The sequence below is a fragment of the Microcaecilia unicolor genome, chromosome 4 (genome assembly GCF_901765095.1).
Source record: "Microcaecilia unicolor chromosome 4, aMicUni1.1, whole genome shotgun sequence".
In the NCBI taxonomy this organism is placed as follows: Eukaryota; Metazoa; Chordata; class Amphibia; order Gymnophiona; family Siphonopidae; genus Microcaecilia; species Microcaecilia unicolor.
In genome coordinates this window covers 191,988,621-192,006,917 of record NC_044034.1, presented here as the reverse complement: position 1 = coordinate 192,006,917, position 18,297 = coordinate 191,988,621, and the positions used below count along the sequence as shown (strand labels likewise).

The window sequence follows — 18,297 nt, the reverse complement described above, 5'->3', positions numbered from 1 at the left end:
TATTCACCAAGGATGAAAGAAAATAGCATTTATTTGTCAAATACTGTAGTAATTGCTATCTCACTCAACTGATGCGTAATAAAATTTTGAGCATGCCCTAGTTAGTATTAATAAGAAAAGCTTCAAATACCAAATATTAAAAATACAGCAGAAGTGTGGGGGGGGGGGGGGGGGGTGTCAAGATTGCTGCAGAACCGGAGGTCTAGTAGAACGCTCCAACCTCTTTGGCAAAGAAAATTTTTGTTGTTCCAATATGCCGCATTCTAAGCGTAAGGGAATTCTGAGAGTAGTGCCTCCGCCTAACTCAGCTTCCTCGCCAGCCCAACCGTGCCTGGAACGCTACTTCCCCGGGACCTCCAAAACACAAGAGGGAAAGGATCCCGTAGCGGGTGTACCTGGAGAAGCAGATCCCCTGCCGGGAGATGAAACCTCCCTCTCACCACCATCGCTTTCAATGCATCCACCTTGTCCGGCGACGCAAGCAGCCCTAGTGAGAAACCCCTCCAATACTGGAAGTGTATTGGAGACGGCAACCAGCGAGGACCTAAGGCTGCAACAGCAGACGCCGAGACCCGAAGGAGCTGTCTCCTTTTCGAAGAAAAAAACAGAGGTGACTCACGCCACACTACAAAAATCTTCAGGTGACCTACACATTCTTAATAATAAATTTGAAGAATTGAAAATGACTGTTGAATCTGTGAAACAAGATATGTTTGCACGTGTCACATCATTACAAAAAGACGCTAAAGAATTAAAAAATATAGTAATCAAAGATAACAGTGAGATACGAAGAAAAATCGAGCAGATGGAAAACTTTAATCGCCGTCTAAATTTACGCCTCTTAAATTTTCCTAAACTACTGGGGGTAACCCCAGTAGAAACTTTTCGTAGAGATCTAAATGAAGTATTAAAGATTCCTCTTGATGCTATTCCACCAGTTAACAAGTTATATCATATTCCTAAACCTAGAGGTGAAATGGCAGGAACTGAAAATGAATCGCTTGATTTATAGAATATATCGGCTATATTAGAGCAATCCTCTGAAAAAATAATAGAGAGATCTACATTGATTGCCTCTTTTGTATTCGAGCAGGACCTTAACACAGTTTTAACACTTTATTTTAGGAATTCGTCTATTCAATTCTGTGGAGCTAAAGTATAGATTTTTCCAGATGTGACTAAACAAACTCAAATGAAAAGGAAATCTTTTCTTGCTTTGAAACAGAGGACAATGGAGATTGGGGGATCTTTTTTCTTGGCATATCCATGCAAATGTGTGGTCAAATTGGGTCAAACAAAATATACTTTCTATGCACCGGAACAACTAAAATCATTTCTAGACCTGAAACAATTGAAATAATGTTAATGAAATATTTTGAAGGTCTGTCAGCCTTGTTTAATGATCTTTATTCCTTTTTGATAACTTCTCTAATTTCATAACTCCCCCCTCTCATTTGGAGGTCTAAGAAAGCATAAATGTATTTCCTTATATGTTTAAATTCTTATATTCTCAAGTATGTATTAATTTTCTTAATATAACTAAATTCTAAATTGATTTATGATTGAGAATAATGTAGAATAATATTTTGCTGTGTTTCTGAACACAAGTTTAATGCTTGTAAAATTTATTAAAAAATTGATAAATAAAGATTTTTTAAAAAAATACAGCAGAAGACTCTAGGATACCCACCACATACTTTCTGAGGGCAACAGGTCTGTCCATCAGCAACAATCATAGCTATCTCTCCATATCGATGACACTCTGATTCCTGAGATTGTGTGCAATTGAACTCCACAGCGACTACAGTTTCACTGTCTATGCACTTGTGCATGCAACAACCACTGAGGGAAGTTTTCCAGACCTCTCCTACTTCTCGGGGTATCCCAAAACTGTCAGTGCAAGCTTAAACATGGAAAAGTTGAAGAAAATATATGCATTTTAAAAAATTCAGAACATGATACATTTCAATGCTTATATAAGTAATTATACAGATGTATATTTTTCCTAAGAATACAGAATATGGAGGTGGCCCCAGGAGGAGAGGGAGTTAAACAGCATTCATAGCTTTGCTTAGGCAAAATTAGGCACATTCCACCACATATTCAGAGCTATTTAACTGGCCAAGAATGGGCCCTGGATGGTTAAATAGTGCTTAACTGGCTAGCCACAAATATTCAGCAGGATATCTCCCACTGAATATTTGCGGTCAGCGCTTAGCAGATAGCTGGCTATATTGCGTGATATAGATGGCTAGCTGCTAATATTCAGCACATCATCAGCTAAGTTTAGCAGCCAAATTGGGCCACCAAAATAGCAGGCCTATCTTTGGCTGGCTTCAATTTAACTGGCCAGGGCTGAATATTGACTTGGCCGGTTAAATTGAAACTGGCCAAAAGGAAACCAGAAAAGGCATGGCATTGAATGTCCGGGCTCAGTGCTGACTGCAGAAGTCAGCCTGGCTAACTCCCATGGTCATAAGTTGTGAGAAGGGAGAGGCTGTCCTACCCTGGTTAGGCCCCTAGAGGGCGCTGTTCCCCTAAAATGTCCAGGGAGAAGGGCTGGGTGAGTTGCTGAAGGGAGCCAGTAAGGGGAGGTATAGCTGGAGGTCGCTAGGACCGGGGAGAGTCCTGGAGGTGGAAACAGGTGCAGCAGGTTATGGGCTGGGTCCTGTTTGGCCATTAAACACTTAATACCCCACCTGAGTGGTGAGGGGGAGAGGAGAGCTAGCAGCGGAAGAAGAGAGCTGGTAGCTGAAGCAGGAGGTCCCCATGTGAAGTACTGGCTGAGCCCTTTGGACTGGTGGTGAACAGGGTTGCCAGGTGGAAAATTTTTTTCCCACCCAATCCAGCCTAAAAATAGCCCAAAACCCACCCAAACTCAAACCCCGCCCCTGACACCCCACCCCCGCGTCATCACCCCGCCCCCGTCGTCATCAACCCCGCCCCCGCCGCCATCGGCCCCGCCTCCCCGTCATCGGCCCCGCCCAGAACGTCAGTAACCCCGCCCCCCGCTGCCGAAAAACCCGCCGGAAAACCGCCCAAAAATAAAAAAAAAAAGCCCAAAAAACCGCAACCTGCCGCGGGCAAAAATTTCCCGCGGCGGGTCGCGGAAAACCGCCCAATTGGGCGGTAAAACCGCCCACCTGGCAACACTGGTGGTGAACTGTGTGCAAAGCAAGGAAGCTGGCTGGGGTAAGAAGGCCCTAGAGTGCCAGGCATAAGAACTGTGTGTTACAAGGACGGACTGGGTGTCCGGGTTACAAGGAAGGACTGGGGTGTTCATGTTACAAGGAAGGACTGAGTGTCCAGGTGCTTAAGCTGGAAGATTGAACTGACTAGGAAGAAATGTTTAAGCTGGAAGGACTGTTTAAGCTTGTAAAAGTGTTTTAAGCTGGAAGAAGTGTGCCCCAGGAAGGGGGAATAAAAGATTTGTAAGAGAATATCCTGTTGGTGAGACCGGTCTGTGTTTGCCTTTGAGAAGCAGGTCACCCTGAGCAGAAAGGGTAGTAGAATAATTTGCATAAAATCTGCATACTGAGAACCAGCTCACCCTGAGTGAAAGAGGGACGTGGGATCCTGAGGTGGGAGCTTCATCTTCACAATAGCCTCATCTTGACAAAGTACATAAGTAATGCCACACTGGGAAAAGACCAAGGATCCATTGAGCCCATGGTCTTTTCCCAATGTGGCATATGAATATGAGCCCCATTATTTTCTGTTGAAAAATTACCCACAGATAAACCAGGCACAAATCTCTGTATATAAGTTTTCTCTGGGCAATAATAACAAGAGTTAAAAGTGTTCATTTAAATGTGCTTTAATTATGGTAGATATAAAGTACCGGTTTATGAAGCGTTATTAAAAGCAGGAGTGTGGCATTAGAGCAGGGGCTAATTCATGCTTTTATTTGTTAAAGCAGATTTACATCGTAGCAAGAGATGTTTCCCTTGAGAAAGCCTGCACGGCGAAACGGGACCCCGTCGGCATATTAGAGTGAAGCCAAATTGCAACGGCAAGGACGGCACTAAAAGATAAGTGTTCGTCAGAATGATGTGTTTTGTTGATTAAAATAAGAGGAGGTTTTTTTAGCCTATGAAGATTCCATCCCGGTTAACAGACACAAATATGTACTGAAAACGGGAATACAGAGGCTTTTTTCCTCCTTTTTTTACATATATTTAAAAAAGTTAAAAAAAAGTTGAATATTTCAAAAACAGGTGTATATTTAAAAATATTTTAAAAAGTTGAATAGCAACTGTTAATTGATTGAGCCACTTTGGATGGTAAAATTTCATTTGTTTCAAACGCAGTGGTATCGTCCTATTGTTTATTTAAGATATAAAGTACACTCAGAGTTTCAATCTAGGACAGGGATTCTGAACCCAGTCCTCAGGACACACCTAGCTAGTCAGGTTTTCAGGGTATCCACCATGAATATGCATGAGACAAATCTGAATGTAATACCTCCATTGTATGCAAATCTCTCATGCATATTCATGGTGGGTATTCTGAAAACCTGACTGGCTAGGTATTACTCTTACAACATATGTACAAACTGTCATGCCTATGATGTTTTCTAAATTTGAATCTATATAAAGAAGTTGTAGACAAGTGGGCTTTATTGAAAATAACATTTCCCATGCTTTACCAATAGAAAATATATTACCAAATATGGGTCACTGAGTGCCCAATTTTCAGCCTGCAGCGTTAAGTGGCTTTTAAGCTACTCAGAGCAGCAAGCTGAATTAATCCCAGATATTCAATGCCAAGGCATGTCCAGCCTCTGGCACTGAGTATCTGGGTAAGATTAACGGGGCACTGACTGTTCTAACTTTATCCGCTTATGTAGCTGGTTACTGGACTGAATATCGCTGCTAACTGGCTAAGTAGTTGCTCTGTCCAAACTCCACCTTGGACTGCCCCTAACCTAACCAGTAAGGCAATAGCTGGTTAGCAGTGATACTTATGGGCTCATTTTCAAAACAGAAGGGCGCCCATCTTTCGACACAAATCAGGAGATGGGCGTCTTTCTCACAGGGTCGCCCAAATCGGCATAATCGAAAGATGATTTTGGGCGCCCTCAACTGCTTTCCGTCGCGGGGATGACCAAAGTTCCTGGGGGCGTGTCAGAAGCATAGCAAAGGCGGGAGTGGGGCGTGCTTAACACATGTGCATCCGCGGCTGATAATGGAAAAAAGAAGGGTGTCCCTGACAAACACTTGGCTGACTTGGTCCTTTTTTTTTAAGACCAAGCCACAAAAATGTGCCCTAAATGACCAGATGACCACTGGAGGGAATCGAGGATGACCTCCCCCTACTCCCCCAGTGGTCACTAACCCCTTCCCACCCTCAAAGAAAAAAAGTTAAAAAAAAATTTCCAGCCTCTATGCCAGCCTCAAATATCATACGCAGCTCCATGACAGCAGTATGCAGGTCCCTGGAGCAGTTTTAGTGGGTACTGCAGTGCACTTCAGGCATGTGGATCCAGGCCCATCTCCCCTCCACCTGTTAAACTTGTGGTGGTAAATGTGAGCGCTCCCCCTTCATCCCTAAGGACTATGGTAGTGGTGTACAGTTGTGGGGAGTGGGTTTGGGGGGCTCAGCACACAAAGTAAGGGAGCTATGCAACTGGGAGCTTTTTCTGAAAGTGCACTGCAGTGCCTCCTAGGGTGCCCGGTCGGTGTCCTCGCATGTCAGGGGGACCAGTGCACTACGAATGCTGGCTCCTCCCATGACCAAAGGACTTGGATTTGATCGTTTCTGAGATGGGCGCCCTCGGGTTCCATTATCGCCGAAAATCGGGGACGACCATCTCTAAGGTTGACCTAAATGTGGAGGTTTCGGTGTCCCTGACCGTATTATCGAAACGAATGATGGCTGCCCATCTTGTTTCGATAATATGGGTTTCCCCGCCCCTTCGCAGGGATGTCCTGCGAGGACGCCCTCAGGAAAACTTGGGTGCCCCGTTCGATTATGCCCCTCTTAGTGGCACTACGTAATTGTCACTGAATATCTACAGCTGGTCAGCTCAGCGGGGTTTAACTAGGCAGGACCCTCTCCTGCCGAGCTAAACCCCTTTGACCACTGTGCTATTTTCTGGCACCTGCATGTAAACAGAGGACAATTTAATAAGCATCTATATGAACAGGAGTGTGTATGAAACTACTCCTTTCCCCCCAGATTCTATATGTGGCGACTAAAGTTGCGTTTAACAAGCTAATTGGCACTGATAATTGGCCAATAATAAGCAATTATCAGCACTAATTAGCACTCATTAGAATTCACATGTGAAACTTTCTAAGCATATTCTGTAAAGTAGTGCACGTAAATTCTAATGTGTGGATGTCAAAAGGGGTCGTGGCCATTGGAGGGTCATGAGCGGGTCATGGGCATTCCTAGAAACTACATGCACTGTTGTAGAATACACTTGATCTGCGCCTAAGTTAGGCATGGGCATTTACATCAGGATTTAGCTGGCGTAAATGGTCACGCCTAAATTTAGTCGCAGGTCTGAGTAATATACATCTAATATAATAATTTGCTCCTGCAACGTTCCAATGTGTCTCACTGGGATCGTACCCATCTCCTGACGTCACTCTCCTCCAACGTTCTCCGTCCCTCCCTCCCTCCTTCCCTCCCAGTTCCAGGGTCTCCCCTCCCTCCCAGTTCCATGGTCGTCGTCCCTCCCTTCCTCCCTCCCTCCCTTCCAGTTCCAGGCCCCCTCCCTCCGATTTTTACAACTCATCTTCACTTACCACGTCGGGGTTACGGCGGCCGACAGCAGCGTTAAACAGCGTGCAGGCTAGGCCCTTCTCTGTCTCTCAGCTCTGGTCCCGCCCTTGCAGAAACAGGAAATGAGGGCGGGACCAGAGCAGAGAGACAGAGAAGGCCGAGCCTGCAAGCTGTTTAACGCTGCTGCTGGCCGCCGTAACCCTGATGTGGTAAGTGAAGATGAGTTTTAAAAATTGGAGGGAGGGGCCTGGAACTGGAAGGGAGGGAGGGAGGAAGGGAAGGACAACAACCCTGGAACTGGGAGGGAGGGAGGGAGGGGGATCCTGGAACTTGGGGGGAGGGAAGGAGAGAGAGAGGGGAGGGAAGGAGGGAGGGGGCCTGGAACTCGAAGAGAGGGAGGGGGGCCTGGAACTCGGAGGGACTGGAAATGGGAGGGAGAGAGGGGGGCCTGGAACTCGGAGGGAGATGGAGGGGGGAGGTGTGATGCAAATGTAGGGGGGGAGGGCAATGGACAGAGGAGAATTGCTGCACATGGATGGTTGGAGGGGGCAGGGCACAGAGGACATTTGCTGCATATGGATGAATGCACATGGGACACACACTACACTCTCACTCACACAGACAGACACACACATTCTGTCTCTCAATCACACACTCTCTATCTCTCACACATACTCACTCTCTGACACATACTCACTCTCTTTCACACATACTCCTAAAAGTTCCCTTAAAAACATAATTGCCATTAGAGGACAACCTTGCTAGTGCCCGTTTCATTTCTTTCAGAAACAGGCCTTTTTTATTAGTATTCTATAAACCGTGCATAACGTTAGGCACAGTTTATGGAAAAGCACTAAGCACGTTTTTTTTCCACAACAATTTTTTCGGTGCCATATATAGAATCTGGTCCTTTGTGTGTGACTCTTGGTAGGTTATGTTTTCTCTTTGTGCCTCTGACTGTAATATACGTGCTTAGACTGTAAGATCCATGCAGGAGCTGTTGTACTACTGTTCTACTATACTCTGTGCTGATACAAACCCTGAAAGCCTTCTAATAATAGTAATAGCACTATTTATTATATAAAATTTCCAGGCAAAGCAGGTCTACAGCTGCTAAGGAAAACATACCACACTTTTCCTCAGGAATGCAGAGAGCAGAGTAAGAGCGGTGCAAGAGGGTTCCTTCCGTGCAGACACAGCCTTCAGTCAATACTGAACACACTTCTGCATCTTGTAAACCAGGCTCACTATTCTGACATGTTTTAGGAACATCACAGGCTGGTAAACAAGCCTGATACAATTGATCTTCAGGACAGACGAAGGCTAGCAGGAAGGAAATGACATGGTCACTTAGAAAGTCATTGATAATACCTAGTATATCAACGTAACATTGTACATCCTGCCAGATAATTACCAATTGGCACATCTGTCTTACATAAAATGCTATTTAAGTCAATCAGAGCTAATAGTTTAGCTCATAAATAAATAAATATAGCAAAATGGTTTGCAGTGTTATAGAAAGAGAAGGCAGGACAAAGGGGAGGTAGCATAGATGAAAAACTTCAGCTCACAGAACTGAGGGAGGTCCAAGGACACCTCACAAGTCCTCACAAATCATAGGCCTGGTATTGATATACAAAACAGCTTTTTCAGAGATGGGGAAGTGGAAGAACTACTACTGCTACTAAAAATCACTTCTATAGCGCTACCAGTCGTACGCAGCGCTTTACAATTGAACATGAAGAAGACAGTCCCTGCTCAAAAGAGCTTACAATCTAAATCAGGACAAACAGACAGGACCAAAAAGGAGAAGGGAAGGACAGACAGAAGGACACATAAGGATAAGATAAAAGTTACAAGTCAGGAGTCGAAAGCAGCATCAAACAGGTAGGCCTTTAGCCCAGATTTGAAGGCAGCCAGGGATGGAGCTAGACGTAATGGCTCAGGAAGCCTATTCCAGGCATAAGGTGCAGCGAGATAGGAGCGGAGTCTGGAGTTAGCGATGGAGGAGAAGGGTGCAATTAGGAGAGATTTGCCTAGTGAACGGAGTTCTAGGGAAGGAGTGTAGGGAGAGAAGAAGGTGGAGAGGTAGTGAGGGGCTGCAGAGTGAATGCACTTATAGGTCAACAAGAGGAGCTTGAATTGTATACAGAAACGGATAGGGAGCCAGTGAAGTGATTTCAGGAGAGGGCTGATATGGGCATAACGACTTTGGCAAAATATTGGTCGTGCGGCAGAGTTTTGAACAGATTGAAGAGGAGAGAGATGGCTGAGTGGAAGACCTGAGAGAAGCAAGTTGCAGTAGTCTAAGCGAGAGGTGATGAGAGTTTGGATGAGGGTTCTGATAGCGTGTACAGAAAGGAAAGGGCGAATTCTGGCGATGTTATAAAGGAAGAAACAACAGGTTTTAGCAATCTGTTGAATATGGGCAGAGAAGGAGAGGGAGGAGTCGAAGAGGACCCCAAGGTTGCGAGCAGACGAGACAGGAAGAATGAGCGTGTTGTCGACAGAAATAGAGAATGGGGGAAGGGGAGAGGTTGGTTTAGCAGGGAAGATAAGGAGTTCAGTTTTGGACATATTGAATTTCAGGTGGCGGTGAAACATCCAGGTAGCAATGTCAGAGAGGCAGGCAGATACCTTGGACTGGATTTCTGCCGAGATTACTGGTGTGGAGAGGTAACATAGTAACATAGTAGATGACGGCAGAAAAAGACCTGCACGGTCCATCCAGTCTGCCCAACAAGACAACTCATATGTGCTACTTTTTGTGTATACCCTACTTAGATTTGTACCTGTGCTCTTCAGGGCACAGACCGTATAAGTCTGCCCAGCACTATCCCCGCCTCCCAACCACCAGCCCCGCCTCCCAACCACCAGCCCCGCCTCCCACCACCAGCTCTGGCACAGACCGCATAAGTCTGCCCAGCACTATCCCTGCCTCCCACCACCGGCTCTGGCACAGACTGTACAAGTCTGCCCAGCACTATCCCTGCCTCCCAACCACCAGTCCCGCCTCCCACCACCGGCTCTGGCACAGACCGCATAAGTCTGCCCAGGTAGATCTGGGAGTCATCAGCGTAAAGGTGATACTGAAAGCCATGTGATGAGATCAAAGCACCAAGGGAGGAAGTATAGATGGAGAAAAGGAGAGGTCCTAGAACAGATCCTTGAGGTACATCCACTGACAGCGGGATAGAGGAAGAGGAGGAACCACCAGAGTATACACTAAAAGTACGCTGTGAGAGATAAGAAGAGAACCAGGAGAGAGCAGAATTCTGAAATCCAAGTGAGGACAGCATGTCAAGGAGTAGGCTGTGATCAACAGTATCAAAGGCAGCAGAAAGATCGAGAAGGAGGAGGATAGAATAGAGCCCTTTGGATTTAGCCAGGAATAGATCATTGGAGACTTTAGTAAGTGCTGTTTCAGTTGAATGAAGGGGACGAAAGCCAGATTGGAGTGGATCAAGAATAGGTTGAGAAGAAAGAAAGTTGAGGCAGCGACGGTGGACAGCACGTTCTAGTAACTTGGATAAGAAAGGAAGGAGGGAGAGGGGGCGATAGTTGGAAGGAGAGGTAGGATCCAGAGAAGGTTTTTTGAGGAGTGGGGTGACTATGGCATGCTTAAAGGCATCAGGGACAGTCGCAGTGGAAAGTGACAGATTGAGGATATGACAGATGAAAGGGGTGACAGCAGGAGAGATAATGTTGAGTGGGAAAAGGGTCAGAGGTGCAGGTGGTTAGTTTTGAGGATTGAAGAAGAAGTAAAGTTTCTTAAATATGAAAGTGCAAAACCCTTAAGAGAGAAACTTCACTGGCTCCCACTTAAGGAATGCATTGCATTCAAGATCTGCACTATTGTACACAAAATCATTCACGCAGACGCCCCAATCTACATGCTAAACCTCGTGGACCTACCTCCCAGAAACGCCACAAGATCATCCCGCAAATTTCTCAACCTGCACTTCCCCAGCTATAAAGGACTAAAATACAAGCTGATACATGCCACTACATTCTCTTACATGAACACGCAGTTATGGAATGCACTACCTACAGACCTGAAAACAATCGACGAGACAACTATATTTCGCAAATCTCTAAAGACATATCTCTTCAACAAAGCCTACAATGAGAACCGATAACTTCTTGAGCCCACCTCACCAACCTACTCAGTTATGAAAGTCCACCTCTACAACTACCCTAATCACTCCCTTCCTTTTTCTCTCTTCCCTTACTTAATCTCTGCACAATACTAACTGTATCTGATATCCTGGAATGACAATGTTTACAAAACTATGTAAGCCACATTGAGCCTGCAAATAGGTGGGAAAATGTGGGATACAAATGCAATAAATAAATAAATAAGAAAAGGAGGTAGGGGTAAGAGGGTTGGGAGAGTGGACTAAGGGAAGAAGGAGTGGAGGAGAGCTGGTTGTGACTTCAAGTTTTATCTTGTGAACCTTATCGTGAAAGTAATCAGCCAAAGTCTGGGGAGAAAGTGAAGGGGGAGTTGGAGGAGAAGGCGCATTGAGGAGAGAGTTTATTGGTTCAAACCCTAAACATCTCTTTGCCACGCTTAACTCTCTGCTTGGCAAGTTGGAGAGCAGAGTGGAAGGAGGTCAGCAAGAACTTGAAGTGTATGAAGTCATCATGGGCACGAGATTTAAGCCAGAGGCGTTCAGCAGAGCGAGCACAAGAGCATAGGTGACGGATTGTAGGGGTCAGCCAAGGTTGAGGTTTGGTACGTTTAACAGGACGAGACACGGGAGGAGCGAGAGTGTCCAGAGCAGATGACAGAATAGTATTATAGGAAGAGACAGCCTCATTGATGGACTTGGTTGACATAGCAGTGGAGAAGAGATTTGAGATGTTGGAGGACAGGGTAGAAGGGTTAATAGCCTGTAGATTCCTAAATGTGTTGGTTAGAATAGGACGGGACTGGGGAGGAGGGTGTTGAAGTGTGAAAGTTATAAGATGATGGTCAGAAAGGGGGAGAGTTGAGGCAAGGAAATTGGATGGTGAGCAGTTGGAGTACGAGATCAAGACAGTGGCCATTCTGGTGAGTGGGGGCGGTGGAGCACAGTTGAAGATTGAAGGAGGATGTTAAGGCAAGGAATTGGGAAGCAGAAGAATTAGAGGAATCCAGTGGTGTTCCTAGGGGGGGCGGTGGGTGCGGTCCGCCCTGGGTGCACGCCGCTGGGGGGTGCCACGCGCCTGTCGGCTCCGCTCGTTCCATGCTCCCTCTGCCCTGGAACAGGTTACTTCCTGTTCCGGGGCAGAGGGAGCATGGAACGAGCGGAGCCAACAGGCGTGCGGCACCCCCCCCCCCTCCAAGCAGGTAAAAATGCACTCGGGGGGTGTCCTTTCGCCGGGGGGGGGGGAGGGCGCGCTGCACCCAGGGGGGGGGGCGCATCGGCGATCCGTCCCGGGTGTCAGCCGCCCTAGGAACGCCACTGGAGGAATCATCAGTGTGGATGTTGAAGTCACCAAGAATGAGGGTAGATTCTCTAAAAAGCTGTTAGCTTTGAGGCTGAAGTTTGCTCTCCCCAGTAGAGAAACTAGTCACACCCACTAAGTTTGAAATTGTGGGGGGAAGGGAGGCAAAGAGCCTAAACTCAGGGACAGAGCTGTTGTCTGCAGCCAGTCTATCTCTAAAAGGTAGATTCTCTAAAAAGCTGTTAGCTTTGAGGCTGACTTTTGCTCTCCCCAGTAGAGCAGGGTTGCCAGGTGGAAAATTTTTTTCCCACCCAAACCAGCCTAAATCCAGCCCAAAACCCGCCCAAACTCAAACCCTGCCCCTGATACCCCCACCCCCGCGTCATCACCCCGCCCCTGCCGTCATCAACCCCGCCCCTGCCGTCATCGGCCCCGCCTCCCCCATCATCAGCCCCGCCTCCCCCGTCATCGGCCCCACCCACGTCACTAACCCCGCCCAAAGCGTCACTAACCCCGCCCCCCGCAGCCGAAAAAAACACCCAAAAAACCGCCCAAAAGACCAAAAAGCAGCCCAAAAAACTGCAACCCGCCACGGGCAAAAATTTCCCGCGGCGGGTCGCGGAAAACCGCCCAATTGGGCGGTAAAACCGCCCACCTGGCAACACTGCAGTAGAGAAACTAGTCACACCCACTAAGTTTGAAATTGTGAGGGGAAGGGAGGCAAAGGGACAGAGCTGTTGTCTGCAGCCAGTCTATCTCTAAAAGGTAGATTCTCTAAAAAGCTGTTAGCTTTGAGGCTGAAGTTTGCTCTCCCCAGTAGAGAAACTAGTCACACCCACTAAGTTTGAAATTGTGGGGGGAAGGGAGGCAAAGAGCTGTTGTCTGCAGCCAGTCTATCTCTAAAAGGTAGATTCTCTAAAAAGCTGTTAGCTTTGAGGCTAACAGAACTAGGTGATAGACCCAGGAAATACTTTGTGACAGAGAGATAGGAGGATGCCTAGAATGCCCTTCCAGGGGAGGTGGTGAGGACAAAAATAATGAAGGAATTCAAAAACATGTGGGATAAACACAGAGGATCCATATATAGAAAGATGATGTAATCAAAGGAATGATAAATTACCTTACACTTTAAGCAGGACCCACCTTATTGGGCAGACTGGATAAACAAAAAAAGGGTGGAATCAAGGTAAACCTTAAACAATCTTCACACTTTAATCAGGAGCAAATTAACGACGGGGATTACGAACGCTTGATACATTGTACTTTTCAATACCGCACCGAACATTTCTGAGCTGTTTTTTTTGTGCATTCTTCGTTGTTTCAAATTTGTTTAGCACTTTTACGATTTAGATTTTTTAACGTTTGGTTGATGCATCTAGCCCTCAGAGGAGTGTCACCTGGCTGGTGGGGTAGGTACAATTCTGGCCAACTTTCTGGGCAGACTGGATGAATCATGCAGTTACTATGTTTAGGATCACATTCTATAAGGAGGGGGCTAAACACAGAAATACAGATTGGTGAGAAATGTCAAGGGACGATTCTGCAGGGGAAGGACTTGTCAATAGATTATCACTTCCAGAAGATGCCATTGTGGTCTGTATAGCAGAGAAGAGAGATATGCTGGGGTCTCCAATAAAGGGCCTTCTGTGACTGTGCAGGTGGCCAATGTGACAAAGTGCAACTAGGTCAGTCTGCCAAACTGCAAATAAGCAATGCTGAAAGTTGAGTTGAAAAAAGACAGGAATTCCTCAAATCGATCATATCAATCTAGCTAGTTAACAGCAGCCAAGCAAATGATTAAGTTGCAGTGAATCATTAGGGCAATTCAGACTACATAACATAAAGTTTCAATATGAACAGAAAGTTTAGGTAGGAACAGAGAGGTCCAAGTTAAGGCATTCAAAATGTGCAAGGTACTTTAGAAAAGACTCGCTGAATGGAAAGCCTTTTATAAAATACATGAAACTAAGAACACAAGAATACACCAGGAACAGCCATTTTATAAAATTACACAGTAAGGTAAAAACCATCATCAGTCAGGGTTTTGAATGTAGCAGATTTTGAAAGCTATTCATATAAGTGCCAGATTTCACAAAACTATATGTCAAATAGCTAAAAAAACTCCAGCTTTTGCATTTTTTAGGTGCTTTTAAACACCAGAAAGGTATCACTGCCTCCGGAATCACTCCTCCAAAGCCTAAGTCGAAATGAGCAGTTAGCTGACACTTATGCGTGACTTGGAGCAGGTGTGAATGCCAGTGGGCAACTTTTCAAAATATGCATGTACTGATGTTGCAGAATAGGAAATACATGGATACTTTTCATGCCCAGAACACGCCCCCCTTCAAAAGTGTTCATACTGCAGGTATTTGTACAAGTAGCAGAGCTGTTCTATGGGAAAATTAGGTTCTTACCTTAGTAATTTTCTTTCCTTTATTCATAGCAGATGAATCCATTACAAGTGGGTTGTGTCCTTCAACCAGCAGGGGGAGATAGAAAGCACTGAAAAACCATAGTGCCTCTTGGCCAGCTAGCTCCATCTGCCTCTTCAGTATTTGAAGCTTCCAAAGCAGTGTTACACCGCAAAGCATAATAACATGAACTTTCCTCACAGCGGATAAACGCCCCAAAACTGGCGCTATAATTCAAAGGAGGGAATGAACTCATCCTCCTGGAGGGAATGAACTCATCCTCCTGTAACTGAACAGAAATCCTGAAGACTGTTTTCCAACTTCTCCCAATGAGGGAACATATGAGCAGAGTACAGACGTTCAAATATTTGAAAAGTATTAATCCGCAAACTAACCTTTTCCGGAGGTGCGAAGGCGGTAGAACGAGAGGACATGAAATGAGATTGAAGGGGGGCAGACTCAAGAAAAATGTCAGGAAGTATTTTTTCACGGAGAGAGTAGTGGAGGCTTGGAGAATTCCTTTATTAAATAAAACGGAAAAAACCAATATTCAAGACATTACATCATGCCGTTGTAAAACCAGCCCCACTACACTTTTATACAAAAAATACAAACCCGATAAAACCCGTCCCCCCCCCAAATCCCCCCCACACCATACATTCAAATCAACTTCAAGCGTACATGCTTCCACCAAACCCCAAAATTAAGTACCCCCCCCTCCACCTTTTCCCAGCGTGCCAATTCCTGGACGGCTCGGACAACGTCCCAGGAAACCTGCTCAGCCGACCTGCACTCCTGGCGCATAGACACCCCGCATCGAGCCACCCACAGGCAGTACCTGATAATAACTGATATGAGGAAGGCGGTACCTGGCTCCAGCCGCCCCGTCCCCTGCTGCCTCCCGTACACCCAGTCTGCATAGGTGTAGGACGTGAAGCTGGGGATGGCCAACAAGGCGGCCACTCTTCCACAAACTGCTCTGGAGAATGGACACTCCATAAGGAAGTGGTCCATCGTCTCCAGCTGACCAGCACACTCCCCCCTCGGGCAGTTTCGGTCCTGCATGCTTCGGTGCATATTTGCCCTAACATATAATTTACCGTGAAGGGACAGCCAGGCAATGTCCCTGTACTTGTTCGGGAGTCGTCTAGATGAAATAAAGCCCAGGCCCTGCCTCAGCACGGGCCCTGGAGCATCCCTAAGAGTCAGGGGAGATGAGAAATGCTGGGAGCGAACCCGCTCCACCCAGCTCTCCCTCTGCCCCGCCCTTATTTCCTCCCATGTAATGCCCCACAACCGGACCAGCTTTACTAAGGATTTGTAGTAGCCTACCCCCTCTGGGAAACCCTTCCGCAACCTCCCCACCTTCCCCCCTCCCCACCAAGGGCCCCAAAATCCCTCCCACCACTGCACAACACTTTGTGCCCACCCTGGGGCCTCCGGCCCTCCCCCCCGCCCAAGGTTAAACTGGATGAACAGGGAGGAGAATAGCAAGACAGGGTTTACCATCCCCACCCCCCCTTCCTCCCGCGACCGGTAAGTAATTTTGCGTTTTACCGGGTTCATCCTGTTGCCCCACAAAAGTTGAAAAAACACGCTGTACAATAAAGTGAAACAGCATTCCGGCAAAAGGCAGATGTAACTCAAGAAGAGAAACATGGGGACTATCTGGGTCTTCAACAACCGGACCCTGTCTGCCATGGACATCCGCCACCCCTTCCAACGATCCACCTTTTCCCTTGCCTCCGATATCTTTTGCTCCCAACTCTCCCGCCCGTAATCCCCCCCCCCAAAATACACTCCCAACACCCGCATTCTTTCAATCCCTGCAGGAAACCCGCCCCCTAGGTTAAATCGCCGTTCCTCTGGACCCACCCACAAGCTAGTACACTTACCCAGGTTTACCCGTGACCCCGATGCCTTGGAATATTCTTCAAGGGTCTCCCGCAGCATCCTCCCCTCCCTCTGGTCTGCCACCCAAACGGTGACATCGTCTGCATAAGCGATGACTCTCAATACGTTCCCTTTGCCAACCTCTACCCCTCTGAGCCCTCCCTCCCCCCCTCCTCCTAGCCTCCGCACCAGGGGATCTATGGCAAAAGCGTACAGCAGGGGGCTCAATGGGCACCCCTGCCGTACCCCTGCCGTGACCCCCACCTCCGCCCCCCTCCATCCATTCACCAGGGGAAAAAATCGCGCCCCAGCATACAACAGTTGCAGTTGTGCGATCCACTCCCCCGGGAAGCCATAGTGATCCAGGACCTTCCACAAGAACTCCCACTGCACTCGGTCGAAAGCCTTGTCCTGGTCCAAGGCCACAACCAACCTACCATCTCCCACCTGGCTATGTTCCAAGCCCTCCCTCACCCAGGCTACTGCCTCCAGCACCCCCCTTCCTGGGACCCCACACCTCTGCGGGACTGCTAGCACTTCACCGGAGACCTTCCTCATGCGAGCATGAAGCATGTGGGCGAAGATCTTCCGGTCGCTGTTCAATAGTGCTATTGGTCGCCAGTTCGCCACGTCTTGAGGGTCCTTGCCTTTGCTAAGGAGGACCAATGCTGATCCTCCCATAGACTCCGGCAAGGATCCTCCTGTTCGCGCCTCCTCCCAGAGTTCCAGCAAGAGCGGCGCCAGCCGGTCCCTGAACCGTTGGTAAAACTCCGCCGGAAGTCCATCCGGCACCGGCGCTGTTCTGCGCCGCAAGGCCCCAATGGCCTCCTCCACCTCACCCAGCGTCCACGGCTGCGTTAAGACCTGAAGATGGGGCCCCCCGTTACCCACCCCCGGGGTCCCCTCAATATATCTTCCCATGGCCTCTGTCCCCAACTGTAGGTCCGAGAAACCCGCCCAAAATGCGTCCCCACCACCCGCAAAATACCTTCCCTGGATTCTTGGAGCACCCCCCCCCTCATCCCTAAACCCCACCACCACCCTCCTCTCCCTTCGTTCCTTGCAGCAGTCATACGGGTCCGGACCAAGCAGCTTCCCGAAGTCCCGCTCGTAGACGAGGGAAGAGTAGCGGTTGTACTGTACTCTTTCAACCTCCTGCTGCAGTACCTCAATATCCTCCCTCCTCCCCCCCCCCCCCCCCCCCGGGAAATTAGATTATCCCGTCGCTTTCTCAGGGCGATCCCCAACCGGGTGTCCTCCCTTCCCTCCCGCCTTGCCTGACGGAGAAAAAACCCTCTGGTGCGGTGTTTCAGTACTTCCCACCAGTCCCTGAGGGAAGGGAAGACACCCTGAATGGACACCTGGTCTGCTAGGAATTCCAGGTACTCCTGGTGCAACACCCCCTCCTTCAACCATTTGAGATTCAATCTCCACAACCCTTTCCCTAGCTTGCACGCCCCCCCTCCCCCCAACTCTATCATCACCATCCTGTGGTCAGAGAAATCTACTTCCACCACCCTAGGTGCCTGCCTACATGCCCCTTCCCGAACTATAAACCGGTCAATTCTGCTCCTACAGGTGCCCCGTGAAAAGGTGAAACCCTGATTCCCACCACCAAGTGCAATATGTACATCCACCAGCCCTGCTCCTTTCATAATCCCCGCTAGTCGAACCCCATCATAGCGTACTTGTGGTGCCCGCCCCCCACTATCCTCTTTCCGTAAGATAGTGTTGAAGTCTCCTCCCCACACCAACTGCCTTGAAGTGTATAGGTAAGGCTTAATTTTGTTGAACAATGCAGACCTTCCCTGTTTGCTTTGCGGTCCAT

The 18,297-nt window shown here is 47.7% G+C and overlaps 1 protein-coding gene across 1 annotated transcript in view; it reads right to left on the bottom strand.

The window, feature by feature from the left end:
* OTOG (otogelin) overlaps positions 1–18,297 on the bottom strand; it is a 706,015-nt gene that overhangs the window by 157,778 nt on the left and 529,940 nt on the right. Inside the window, 2 exon segments of the mRNA XM_030202446.1 lie at positions 1,691–1,903; positions 7,861–8,055. Of these exon segments, the coding sequence (XP_030058306.1) occupies positions 1,691–1,903; positions 7,861–8,055 (408 nt within the window).